Source organism: Myripristis murdjan, chromosome 23 (assembly GCF_902150065.1).
Source record: "Myripristis murdjan chromosome 23, fMyrMur1.1, whole genome shotgun sequence".
NCBI classification, from domain to species: Eukaryota; Metazoa; Chordata; class Actinopteri; order Holocentriformes; family Holocentridae; genus Myripristis; species Myripristis murdjan.
The window spans coordinates 5966625-5980894 of NC_044002.1; the positions used below are offsets into that span (position 1 = coordinate 5966625).

A 14270-nucleotide genomic window follows, 5' to 3' on the forward strand; every position below is an offset into this window, starting at 1 on the left:
TTGTCATTCTTCAAAGTATTTATTTATTAGAGGTGCGGTTGTGCCCTCATTCCACATCAACCACTCATTGGTAACCACAGAGGATTTGATGTAATACGATTTCCCTTTTATGTCTTCATCCACACAATGTACAGTCATTCACACATATACTACTGCATATCATGAACTAATATTTTTTGTGAGCAAAAAAAATCAAAAAACTCTACAGTACATACTATACAGTACTGGTGTGAGAAAGAGGTTGATACTTTCTGGTTTGGGCATTCAAGTGGTTGAGTGAATTTTGATGTAAGGTCTGACCAATACCAGCTGATATGAACAATACAGCGTTAGAAATAAGGAGGGTTGAGTTTTCACGCAAAACTACCACTACAACCACAGGTACAGGTTGTCTTGTGGCAATGGAAGCCAGTTTAAGGTAGAATCACTGGGATGCAGTGCAAAGGATGTTGTCCAGTGTTTCCATCTTCTACTATTCAAAATAGGAGACGGCACAACCACGCAGAGCAACATACAGTACTTGAAGAGCCATTTAGCTACTAAAGATAAAGCAACTGCAATTGACGGGTTTTCATGGGAATAATGATAATGGGAACAGTGGCAAAGAAAAACAGTGGCAAGGGAGAAACATGATTGTAACAGATGAAGACAGTTTGAAGTCAGCAGAGGCCAGCGGGACAATCTCCCACTTTGTGTATTCCAGTAGGTGCTGTGCTGGTTTATTTTACATGAGTGTGGCTACTGATTGACAAGACATGTGGCCATTGCTTAATAATAATAATTATAGCTGTGTGGCAATCCATAACTTCAAATTATGTTTCAGAATCAAAGCATTCTTAGTGTTTACATTTGCCACATCTCATCCATGCAGTGCTCACAGCCCAACGCATGAATAAGTGAATCCATATCTCAGGGCCCACACGTACAAACGGTCAACACACGAGGGGAGCAAACTGACATCCATTCACAGCTACTTTATGATTACTTGTCGAAACGTTACATTCCTCAAGTGGAGATACAGGCAGAGACAAAGTCAGAGTACACAAACAGACTCAGTTCATTCCCTTAAATAGGACAAACATATTAAGTGCTTCAAGACATAAGTTTTAGGATTGGGTTGGTTTTCTGAACACACACACACACACACACACACACACACACACACACAGTACATTTGTATGATTCTTCATTGACAGAAACTCTTAGGTATGTCTTGTTTCGTGTGTAGCTGTTTTCAAATACTTGGCATAGAAACATCTCGATGGCTATATTCTCATCTCTTAGGAAACAAAGAGTAGCCTAGTTCACTTTTTGATACACATGATCCGGGAGTCCACTATGAGGCATCTGTCTAATGTAGAGTTTCTCCACGTGTTTCATCCAAGGGTGAATCCTGTTACCTATTTCAGTCACAAACCATCTGTTTTAGTACATTTCCATGGCCACGAGTGACCTGCAAAGGCCACTGTAAAGGGATACTAGTCCCACTTCCCAGTGTTCATGACATCTACCTCCTCAGCTGGACGGCAAAAGAATACTTCAGCAACAATTAAGAAATGACCCTTTGCTAGAAATTCATACCTGTAAGAGTCACATAGTTCTTACAACTTAGTCTTGTGTTACTGTAATGGCTTGTTAACTTCAGACTAACCTTTTACCGATTTTCACATCGCAACCATCATAATAAGGCAATTTCTGCCACAAATTTGAATGTTACATTGCTGCAGTAGAACTTTATATCCACTTATAAATAGGGTGTGGGCTATTTCACTAATATGTGAGAGGCAACACGGTGTAATTAGAGAATGGTTTTTCTTATCAGGTGACAGTTGTGCGTTCCTATTTAGGTCAATGACCACCATATAGATCTGGTAACTGACACAGGGTCTCTATCGCCTCCTGGTGGTGCTGGTGGCACTGCTGCGGTTGAGGTTGCGGCTGAGCTGGGGGAAATGTACCATCGGTGTTCTGGATGTGGGGCCGTAAAGACCCAGGTTTCTGGCTGCTACCGATTTCTTGGGCTGCTTGATGCAGGGGAATGGGGAGAAGACAGAGGGCTGTTTCGGGACGGAGGTGGACGAGAGTGGCGGGGTGGATGGGGAAGTGGGGATATGAGATTTAGGCATGGAGGAAAGAGAGGTAAGCGAGGGAGTGGAGGAGGATGAAGTCATGCTAAAGGTGGAGGAGGAGGGAGGAGAGAGCGGAGAGAAACCTGGCATGGAAGGGGAAGACGGGAGGCAGGATTTGAAGGACTGAGTTGGGGAAGGTGAGCGGCACGGATTGACAGGAGCTGATGTAGGGACTGGAGAGGCAAATGGACTTGGAGCAGAGGCCAAGGAGGAGGGGATACAGGAGGTGGAGGAGTGGTGAGATGCAGGTCGAACGCGTCTGAGAGAGCTGGTGTTGCTCTCTGAACTCGACGAGTCAGACTCTTTACGCCGGTGTGATGACGGTGGTGGAGGAAGGATAGGGACTTGGGGTGCGGCTTTAAACTCTGTGTGACACTCTGATGGTGTGAGAGGGGGTGAGCTGGGCTGTGAGGACGGGTTTGATTCATACTCTAGATCCAGGGAGGCAAGTTGTTCCTCCACATTTCCCACTCCTGCTACTTTTCTCACATCTGTAGCCTGTTGAATCTCTTCACATGCCAGCTCTGCAGCGGTGGGATCAGGAGATGGGGACGCAGAGGGTTCACTCCCCTCTTTCCCCTCTTCCTTCTCATTAATCATTCCCGTTCCATCTGTCTCCTCCTCCTTTTCCTCCTTCTTCCCGTCCTCCCCATCCTCTCTTCTTTCTGATCCTCCTCCTTCCTCCTCTTTCTCCTCCTTCACCTCTGAATCCTCGAAGCCTAGCTGTGCTCGGGCCATGGCTATATTCCTGCGGTGAACGCGGACATGAGCACGCCAAGGCGATGCCACCCCTCCTCCGCAGCTTCCTGCGGAGCCAGCACTGCTGGAGGGCAGCGAGCCACTGCGCTGCCTGGACGGGGAGAACTGGGTTTGGAACAGAGGGCCAGACCGGGCCCCTGGGAGCATGGAGGCGGTGGATGTAGGTCTGGAGCCCCGAGAACCTCCACATGGCTTCCGACCCAGAAGGAGGTGGTTGACAATTGGGGTGGAGGGGTTGAGCTGGGAGGCCAGGACACTAGTGGCGGGGCATTTATCTGGAGAGGGGGGAGAGGGGTGATGTTAGTCAACAGGCAAACAAATAGTGTCTTGTAGTGTATGTAACAGCAGGCTATAAAACAACAACTATCTGAAAAGGTTAGTGTTTGGCAAGTAAAGCTCCATTCAGTAATGTTATAACTAAAGATGAGTAGGCCAGTAAATTAGGTTCAGGCTACTGGACACATTTGTCTGTCTTGTCTACCATCTGAGTTGTAGAATGAGAAGCTTAGCATAGCGAAGCTTGGCATAGCTTGGCAAAGCAGCTAACTTTAATAATACAACTGTTACAATTTCTGTTAACACACAACGATAAACCAGCTTATTGTAGCTGCTGTGCAAGTCAGAAACACTTGAAATTTGATAGCTAGCTAACAAGCTAGCATTATCTAAACCCAAACAGGTGCTTCAGTGGGGAAATTGGTTCCCAGCACAGAAACGAACATCTATGTGAATGTCTTTTTGATAATGTCGAGACAGCTGAGTTGCATGTTTAAAAATGCAGTCAGCTGTTCCCAGCAGTTGCTGCTAAAAGCTGAGGAACTCCAATATGGCTGCCAGAGTGGCTCTGATACTGTATGGTTTCTTCTTCTGAAGATTTCATTTATCACGCCTCTCCGAGCAATACAGCTGTGGGACTACTTGCCAAGTGCCTGAAGCCATTCGTCTCTTTCTCTTTCTCTCCCTCTAACAAATACCACTCTGTACATACGGCTACTAATGTAGCCTACAGGACTTCTGGCCTCTTTCCAAAGTCACTAAAGCATGTTATGGTAAACAGGCTGATAGAAAAGCTGATTACTGAGCTCTAAAGAGCTTGTTCATATAAGTGACGATTAGTGTGGGAACAGAGGAGTGTGTGTGTGTGTGTGTGTGTGTGTGTGTGTGTGTGTGTGTGTGTGTGTGTGTGTGTAGATATTTGTATTTGAAGGGGAAAAATATCTCATCCATTTCCAACCTTACTGTAATTCTGTTACACAAGCCTCACAAATCATATGTTGGAATGAGTGAATGATGAAAGCGAAGGAAGCAGAATTAGATTGTCCAAATGGGGTTAGTGATGGAAGGTTTTATAGAAGCAACTAATGATGTCCAGAATAGAAACAGAAGAGAACAGAAAAGGATGCCTCACTGTGAATCATAATAGTCTCACTGGACTGTGCTCCAGCTAGAGAAAAACGATACACAACCAAAGAAACAGATGTCATGTTGTAAAGGTCAAGTAACACTGGAGACATTTGTCACAACTACAGATTTTCTATACTGAATTGTGCAAAACCAATCTGTTGTTTTGCTCTCCAGTGCTGTTGCTTACTTTACTTGAGGCACATTATTAGAAACACACAGGCAAGCATGATATAATAAACAGAAAATGCAATATATGTGTATGGTGAACATACTTTTCTGGGGTTTGATCATTGAACGATAAAAAAGGGTTGTGTGTCTCATTAGTGTATACCCTGCTTCTCCTATAACACACTGAAACATAAGTACTATTATGTTTTTAACAAGAAAATATATTAAATATTCAGGATCTCTCAGGCAGTGCAACAAATTTAAATGCATGTGTAGGATTTAAGTGACATGTTGACTTCAATTGTGCAGCCAAGCTGGCGACTGACCCCAAAACCATCACCAGTCAGTATTGAAAAGTGATGGTCAAGTAACCATTGGCAATAATATGCAAAAAATAGCAGCCATATCAACACTGCTCTCAAAATGCGAGGCTACAGGGTACATCACATTTCTTTGAACAGCAGTTATAAACAGCGTACCAACCATCTGACAGCCAATTAGATTATACTTTTGCAGGATAATGCTCGGCACTTACAGGATCTGCATCTTAGCAGTTAAAAAAAAAAAAAAAAAAAAAAAGTAGAATCTATTCTCTACAAAAAACAAATACAATGTTCAGCCTCAAACATTTTGAAAGAGTAGTTGCTATGTCAACTACAACAATCATAACCTGATTTTATTATTTAAAGAACAGCCAGTAGCCCATTTAATTAATCAGACACCCATGGATAATCGGACACCTTCAAATCAACCCCCAAACACCCTCATTTCCTAGATGGCCCACTGATTCAAGCCCAGTGCGGTCAGTGTGGTCAGTACCATCTTTGGGTTTGTTGGGAGGCTCCTGAGGAACCCCTGGGCTTGTGGTCACTCCGAGTCCAGGTCCTAAGAGTCACACACCAACAGTCAGTCTGGTCTGTGTGTGCATGTGCCATTTTGCGCCTGCAGGCACATTACCTCCTCTACTGATGCATGTGTACTGTTTGTGCTGGAAGAATAGGTATATGTAGTGTACATGTATTTATGCATGGCATTCTCTTTACTGGTGTATGTATGTGAATACTATTTATTCCTGTGTGTGTGTGTGTGTGTGTGTGTATGTGAGACAGAATGTGTGTGCCCCTGATCCTAAATATATGTTCCCTTATTGCCCTTTCATTGAAGAAGAAGCACTGCCTTGCCTACATTTCTTGTTGATAATAAAAAGCTGGTTACTTGTAGTTAGTTTCCATGGTGACAGCTGCATTAGCTGCCACTAACTGCAAACCGTATTTATGTAGATCTATCAAACGCAGCCAGTGTACTGCATGGTGAGACTTACTGATTGTTTTTAAATTACATTTTTATGACTAGGGTTTGACTGGATGGTTTTTGAGAGCTGACAGCACTAGACTAAAGTTGTGCCTATATGCAGTATCTGTACATTTGAACATTTTTATTCCAAAAATATATGTGCAAACAAAAGTATTCAAATGGTTTTTAAATGATAACATTTTAATTTCAATTTCAATTTAGTTAAATTGCATTTAAACAATGATACACTAAATGGATAATAATGAAGGTGATGATATTTGTGCATATTTGTGTGGAATCTGATCAAAATATGATGTTAGAATCAACTCATGTCAAGGTCTTCCGGCAGACCAGTGAATCAATGATATCTGATTTTTAATGTGTGCTGATATCAGCCACATATGTAGGTCTAACCCTGTATTCTAGAGCTGCTGTTATTATTATTGTGGTTGTTATCATAAATTAGCAAAAGAGCTCATAAATGGGCTAAACAGCCTAAAATGCTGCCTGCTCTTCTGTTTTCCTGCTCACATAAAAGTTGCCAGCATTGTGTGCTGTTCTCTAAAAATCTGAACTTTTCTTAGGCCACGTATACTTTTCAAAAAATCACTGCTGTCTAAACCCTGCAGCTGCTCCACACTGATACTAATGGGACAAAAAGCAGAGTGTGTGTACCTAGCCTTTTGTCTCCCCCTACCTGTGCGTATGTAGAGTTGCATAGCCTGTTGCTGCTGCCGCCTCTTGATGCGAGCATATTGCTTCTTCAGGGCGTTGATGTCTGTGCTCATCCTCTCCATCATCATGCTGTTGATGGCTGCTTGGTGCTCCGCTCTGCCTCCTCCTCCTCCTCCTCCTCCTCCTCCTCCCCCACCTCCACCACCTCCTCCAGCCCCCACCGCCCCTGGGCTCAGCTCTGCTATGTTGCCCTGCTCTCCACGCTGGTCTGGTAGGGAGGAGAGAGAAGACAGCTTAAAGCTCAATCTGAGATGACACGTTAAGGACCCCTGTGGGGCAACTCAACTGTTTCCTCACCAAAATAATCAGCATGTGTGCAAACGTGTGAAGGAAAACTATGAGAAAACAGGAAGTATAGCATTAGAATGTGTGCAAAGTAACAGCAGTACAACATAATGAGGAAGAAAACAATGAAATCATATATATGAAAATAGAGAAAAACGTATAGGAGTATAACATTGTAATAAACCATGTATTTCTGTATTTTATGTGAAATTTTGTTTGTGTCCAATTTCTTATGTTTTAAGCTCACAGGCCCTTCTTATATTCACTTGTTTTTAGTTATTTTATGACTGTGACATTTAATTTTAGGCACAGAGAGCCACAGATTAGAATCAACAGCTTTTAGTTCAAAAACAGGCAGTATTCAAGTATAAAACACAAATCAGACACAAACCAATGTGCCTTTGTGGCTTTTTAAGCTCCTTTTCTTCCTGACTTACTAACCTAGTTTTGCTTTCACCCACTTTAATCAAGATCACAAGAACACTAAAGACGCAAGTGACAAACACAGTTTTGATGGTAACTTAAGGAGGAAAGCATAAGTTGGGAAGTCCATTCTGTATGTATTTTATATTTCCAACATCAATGAATATGTCGTATTTTCGAAAGTGGAAAAACACTACGGCAAAGTCTTCAGTTATGAGATAAGTGAATACCACTTGTGCATTTGGTGGATCCTTCTTTTTGGAAATGTGATTAACTTATATCTGAGCTATCACAAATATTACTTTTTGGCTGTCCTTTGAATCTGTTCACTTACTATCAAACATCTGTATCTAATTATTTGTGACACCTCTGTGTAATTACAGTAAACAGACAGCACCATGGTGGTGAGGATTGGTAGCCTCTAGCTTCTTGCCAGTGTGTTTTATAGTGTTTATAGAGTCTCTGAGCATTTAACTAATGGTCTGATCTGGCCTGTCCCTGTTTGGCAGGAAGAGATGTTGAAGGAGGAGGAAGTGGGGATTTGCCTGCAGGAAACAGGGCAGAGACAGGGTGTACTTACAGTGGAATCAGGGGCACAACATGAGGATTTGGGACAGCAGTCTGTCTGGAAGCACTTGGCTCCTGATCCCATACCGTTTCCATTAGCCACCATTCGTGTGTGGACTGTCTGGTGTGTTTTAGGGATGTCACAAGAGCCGATACTACTGTTACCACATTACTGTCAAATCAGTAGTACCGACTGATGCCACATTTGTGAGTAACTGCACAAGCGCTACCAACACAGGAGCATGCGAGGGTGCAGCAAAGAACAAACACGGTGAGCGGAGCTCATCCTGCTCCCCCTGACCCACAAACTTGGAAAGAGCAAACTCCAAAAAACTCCACGTATGCAAGTAATTTGCCTTCGAGACTGACGGTGAAGGCAACATAGACAAGCAAAAGCCAGTGAGCAAACTCTGGTTTTCCATTTTCCAGATGAAGTGTGGAACCACTAAGGGATATTGTTTTCTCCAAGGTATTGAAATTATTATCAAGAATTGCAGATTTTTACTGGTACTGACCAGTAGCGGTTTTAGGCACGGGCGAACCGGGCAGCCGCCCGGGGCGGCATTTTTTCATGTCACGTGGGGGGCGGCACAGCACCAAAAAAAAAAAAAAAAAAAAAAAAAAAAAAAAATCATCAGCGCTGCAAAGCAGTTTTCTATAACCGTATTCATCTGAATATAAGACCAGTGGTGGTTCTGCCTATGTTGCCGCCCTAGGCGAAATTACTGGCTTGCACCCTTTCATGTTACTACTCCAACGCGGGTCAATACGGTAGGCAATTTTTTTTTTCTAGTGCGCCCCCAAGTAGATTGCGCCCTGGGTGGTTGCCCACACTGCCTATAGCAAAAACCGTCCCTGTATAAGACGATATTTTTTCCATTGAAAATGACGTGAAAAAACACCCTCCTCTAATATTGGGGTCTAAGCAAATACACATGTATTGTTGCATATGTAAACCAGTAGGTAGGCTCGCCTGATGCTGCGATTACCGGCGAATAGCCGCATTGTGCAGTCAATAATCAACCATGTTGTCTGTGTCATTGTCCGCTGTGCTGCTGCAGCCGCATATGAACAAAAGTTGATTTATAATGAAAGGTATATGGCAGTCTGTGTGCGCTGCTCACCTGTCAGATCCGGCAGACCTGACAGGGTGGGCGCGGCACCGGTAGGCATTTAAGGGCATGAATAGGTGGGGTGGGGTGGGGGTTAACACAGAAGGGCGCAAGGCTGTAATTTCGCCCAGGGCGGCAACATAGGCAGAACCGCCACTGGTACTGACTACCAAAATTCTGGTATTGTGACATTCCTCATGTGTTTGTGTGTTGGCACTGACCTTTGAGATGTTTCTGGTATCTCTGCAGCTCAGGAGCCAGGAGGCCACCCAAAGGCCCGAGACAACCAAGAGCTGTCACCACCGAGTCTTCATCATCCATGTCAGCATCATCATCACTCTCCCAGCTGCCCAGACCTCCACTGAAACAATATCATCATCATCATCATCATCATCATCATCATCATCATCCTCATCCCTTTGTGTCACCTCCCTCTCTCTGTTTTACACATACAATGATAAAAATGTCTAAAAATATAGTTTGTGTGCTCTCAGGTAGTAAATGTTCTTGAATGAGTGTTTTGCCTTGAGATGTCTGTGTAGTTTTCTCCACATGGTCTGGAGATGCAGAATATGCTAACACTTTACAACATTTTCAGTGCTACCTGGAATTGAATTTGGAACATTTTAAAAATGAAAACAGAGAAATAAAAAGCTAGCAAGACAGTCTATTTCAAACGGAACAAAGTTAATGGACATTCTTTAACTATAAATGGGCAATTAAAGAAAAAGTACAGCAGGATGTTAATATTTACAGAATATATGTCTAAATACATTTACCAAAGCAAATCCCATCAAAACAATACATGCCTGATAAATTGTGTTGCCACAATCCTGTATTAATCTAAGGGTTGATATGCATGTGGGTTCAGTTTTTTTGCAAGTAATGGAAGAAAATGACTCCAACATGACTGTCATGTCAGTCACACTCACATCTTAAGACTATACAATTCATGGCTATATGAATACTACTACTGATTTTAAATTTGCATCAAAGTGAAAATGAAAAATAAGCCTATCATGTTATGTGAAGGGGGGAAAATTAAGACACCTAACAGCTGCATTTAAGCCATTCAGTCGTTTTTAAAGCCTCATATTTAGGTAGTTTAAGGCATTCTGATGACCTGTGGAAACCAGTCTGTAACTGCTGTGAAATAATGACCACTGATTTTGTCCCAGTTCTAAAGCTCCATATGAACGGAAAAACAAAAAAACGTCTTCAATGTATTTTTTCCCAAAAGTTGGACATTGACCACTGAGATGGTGTAGTATGGGACCAACCTTCCATTGGATTTGACTGATGTAGGGAAGGGGGTGATGTTGTAGGTGTATTTCTCTCTCAGCTCAGCCAGTTGAGGGAAGGGAAACACGGCCATGGAGTAAACCTCCTGACAGAGGGAAGAGAGATGACGTGTTTACTGCAGGTCAAAAAACTGTTTGGTGTAAGTGGTTTCCAGCGGCTTGAATAATGCACACTACCTGCATGAGTTCAGCAGGATCGATGAGGCTGTGCTCAAGCATCTCCTGAGTGAGACAACCCATCGTACTGTAAAACTCATCCGCTGTCTGACAGTACTCGATCCTCCTAGACAGAGAGAGAGAGACATAGGGAAGGAACAAACAGGATATAGTGGGGAGAGAGCAGGAGAGAGATAAATAATTTAAATCAAAGGTTTGACTTTGTACCCAGCTAGTGTAATTCTCTTTCTGTTTTTAACCCCCAGTTTAACCCCATCACTCCATGCATACCACTAATCTACACATTAAGTCTTCTCATCTGTAACATGGTATGGTTTTGCCAACAAAAACAAACTAGTTTCCTTTAAGACATCTCAGATATGTCAGCCAGTCAGTGTCATCTACCTCTAATACAATGTATATGATGCAGCTTGTTTCATTATATATTTATTATAGATGTGATCAGTGCACTTGTTGTCTGTGGGAAGACATAATGTTGATTATGATAGCATTATGTTAGCAGTGTTAATAGCATTATTAATGCTTTCTGGGTTTTAATATTAGAAAGTTATAATTTCTTATAGTCCACTTGCAAATATAATCCTTAATTCGTTTTATGTTTTCACATGTGCATAGTCAAAGTTATTTAATTTTTATTAGTATTAAACTAAAACTATTGGTATCAGGGTTCCACACCGGTCAAACCCTATTTATTGTCATTTTTGAACAGCTTAAGTATCATCCCTTCCAACAGTGGAGATCATATATCTCCCCATTTCAGTGCCACTCACTCTCCCAGTCTTTCCCAGATGGCGAGGGCAACTCTGAGCAGGACCTCCGAACCTTCAAAGAAAACCGAGTCCCAGATCTTCAGCACGGTGGGAGAGGGCAGGCAGGTGGCAAACATAGTCAAGAACCACTGCATAGTGAACACATTGGTCAGCGGGGGCTCGTAGCTGCCTGGGAAAAACACACAGAGATTGTATGAGACAAATTCGACTGTGATTCGTACATGTGCACATACACACAAATCTTGCCAGCCTGCCTACAATAAAAGCCCATTTCCAACAATGTATTTAAAACCAGAAAACTAAAAAATATCTAGTTTCAGACGTATGTGCGGTACATGCCCCAGCATTTAAAAATTCAACCCACACACACACACACACACACACCTACCTCCTGCCTCTCTGTTGGCAGTTTTCTGCAGGTGGTGAAGGTGCTGAGACAGCCTGGGCAGCTTTAGACGCAGGAGGTCTCTAAACACTGCCATGTCCACTGACAAGAACAGAAACACAACACATTAAAGACAGGCTGGTAAAGCTTAAGCTAAAAATAAATAAATAAATAATTACTCTGTGTGTGTGTGTGTGTGTGTGTGTGTGTGTGTGTGTATGTGTGTGTGTGTGTGTGTGTGTGTGTGTGTGTCACATTGTGTTTACCTGACAATGCCTGCAGGTTGTTGGCAAAATAACTCTCCGGCAGCACTTTGTCAATCAGATAGATCATCACCTGAATACAAAGAAGGGAGACAAACACAGACAATATCAGCATCCTAAAGAAACACCCAGCCAGGAACAACTTTACCCTAGTATCTTTACATTTTCTTTATATTTCTTTGATTTCCTTTGATGTAGCTCATTATTTGAATAATTTCACATTTCATACAGCATATACATCGTATTTAGTTGATTGTTATAATGCATGTTTTTGTTCATTGTTCTTTGTTTATGTTCTGCTGCCATAATTGTGTGTGTGTGTGTGTGTGTGTGTGTGTGTGTGTGTGTGTGTGTGTACCTTAAGTGCATCACTCTCATTGCCCTCTGTGACTTCCAGTATAAGTGCAGCCAGCACATTGAATCCTTGGCAGTAGCCCACAGTTTTATTCCAGCGGGCGTACGCCAGCAGCACCCTCTTCAGCACCACCCTGTCCTGCTCCCCCTCCTGGCCACAGTAGGAGCTGCAGCCCGTCCTGTGTAGGTCCTTTGCATGGGAGAAACGTACAGAATATATTATTTTATATAACAACTGAAATGGGCACCTTTTATCATGGAAAAATTCTGTATTTTTTTCATCAGGACTGGACTAATCAATGAACTAATGACACAGAACTAATCATACTCCTGTTCTGTTAGTTTAATAACAACCCTAAAAGAAAAAAAAATTGTTTTATTCCCCAAATTGATCCAGTCGGGGATTAATGGGTAATTCTTTTGATGCTTTTGGAATAGAGAATAAGAAGAAGACAAAGATAGAGAGAGAGAGAGAGAGAGAGAGAGATCGGACTTTGCCCTGTTAATGGGAACAGTCATTACTCTGCGCAAGTCTGAGTAACTGCGAAATAGAAAACAGCTGCAATGTTTTCCATGATGGAGTCATCCGGTGCTCTGACGCACAGCCATAAGCAAACATCCTCTCATCTACCGGACACTGCTTTTAGCAGTAGGCCTGCTTCATCAAATGCAAACATGGCAACTTTCAAGAGACATATTTTATTAGTAAGTTATAGTGAGTGTAAATGTGCACAGATGTACTGAGGCCTTGCGTCCTCCAACCATCTCATTTTTAGTCTACAGCACTCAACAGGGGCTTGTGGGAAACATCAGTCATGGCTGTTGAATCAGCACAATCTGTGTTTTTTTTGTTTTTTCTTTTTTTTTTTTTTTTTCCATCTTTGATGCTGTGATGTTCTTGCACTCCACTACCCAGAGATCACATGTCATTCAAACACAGACCGACACAGTTGCCTCCTCTCTGGATGAACTTTGGTTGCTTATCTGTGACCTGCTGTTTGTCACAAAATACCGGATATTGGCAGTTTTGATCCAGAAAAATCAGCCTTCGGAAACACTTCTGCTTACACAACCAATTATGAGTTATGTGGTTTGAGGAGTGACGACTTTGTTAGCTGCAGAAGCAGAACATTATAAGGTGGGTGTTTCGATCAAAACCTCAAATTTGAAAATGGAGGGATTTTGATTATTTGTTGTGAAATCTTTAGTACACCCCACATGATCTGCAAAATGGTTTGTTGCTATGTAAAATGTGAAGCCATTGTAATAAATGCGCCATACTTTCAAGATCACTGGTATGATCCTTTAAAATCTGATCCCACATGGGTTGCATTTCCGTTTGTGGAGGGTACCTACATGACAGCAAGACCAACATGTTTTGAAGAACCTTGGCTCTGGGCTAAATAAAGGTTTAAGAGGCATTACACTAGAAGGAGCTTTTATGTTGCTACAGCCTCTTTTAGCTCAATATTTTTGAATCTGTGACACATGTAAAACTGTACCAGATGGTACACTCGGGTACATGTAAAAATGCTGAGACTATGACACTGAACACTGTGCTGCTGAGTCAGGACAAACACTCAAAACACACACATACACAGCTAATCTTGTTCACATACACATGCATACTCATCCCATCCCCCTCTTCCTGTCCCACCCCCAACATACTATCTGGTTACCTTGACAATCTGGATGCCAAGTGAGTCATCGTCCGGGTTGCTGCGCTCATTGAAGGCAAAACGAAGCGTCTTCTCCCAGTCTATAGAGATGCTGTGGAGGTACTGGTCTGCCAGGGTTAGCCATACCTAGAAGAAAATAGAACCAGATACACACAAACACACATATTACAGGAAGAATAACATTGGTTGCTGGTAGAAGAAAGAGAAGAAGAAAATGTACCAATATTGAGACTGATCAGAACACCCAGTAGTGTCCATTATTACTAATCATCAACATAAAGTTCTCTTCATGATTAGTAATTATTATAGTACTGATTACTTTCTTATTTTTGCTCTTGAAAGTTCTCAGGTTTCTCTCTACTCCTGTAAGTAGCCTCTAGTTCACAATGATTTCCTGTTTACCCTCTCTGAGTAAATGAGAGTAATCATTGCCATATCTGTGCTCTCTGCCCCGTGAGATAAAGCT

At 42.3% G+C, this 14270-nt stretch overlaps 1 protein-coding gene across 3 annotated transcripts in view; it reads right to left on the reverse strand.

Annotated features, from left to right (window-relative positions):
- tbc1d30 (TBC1 domain family, member 30) overlaps positions 1 to 14270 on the reverse strand; it is a 27372-nt gene continuing 13102 nt past the window's right edge. For 2 of the 3 annotated variants that reach the window (XM_030046315.1, XM_030046317.1), the window contains 11 exons: positions 13805 to 13930; positions 12130 to 12315; positions 11775 to 11844; positions 11512 to 11610; positions 11124 to 11292; positions 10354 to 10459; positions 10156 to 10262; positions 9097 to 9236; positions 6451 to 6696; positions 5280 to 5345; positions 1 to 3163 (listed from right to left, as the gene is read on the reverse strand). In XM_030046315.1, coding sequence (XP_029902175.1) covers positions 1890 to 3163; positions 5280 to 5345; positions 6451 to 6696; positions 9097 to 9236; positions 10156 to 10262; positions 10354 to 10459; positions 11124 to 11292; positions 11512 to 11610; positions 11775 to 11844; positions 12130 to 12315; positions 13805 to 13930 — 2589 coding nt within the window. In that variant the 3' untranslated portion in view covers positions 1 to 1889. The remainder of the gene's footprint in view (positions 3164 to 5279; positions 5346 to 6450; positions 6697 to 9096; positions 9237 to 10155; positions 10263 to 10353; positions 10460 to 11123; positions 11293 to 11511; positions 11611 to 11774; positions 11845 to 12129; positions 12316 to 13804; positions 13931 to 14270) is intronic. The other variant, XM_030046316.1, reaches the window with a different exon arrangement.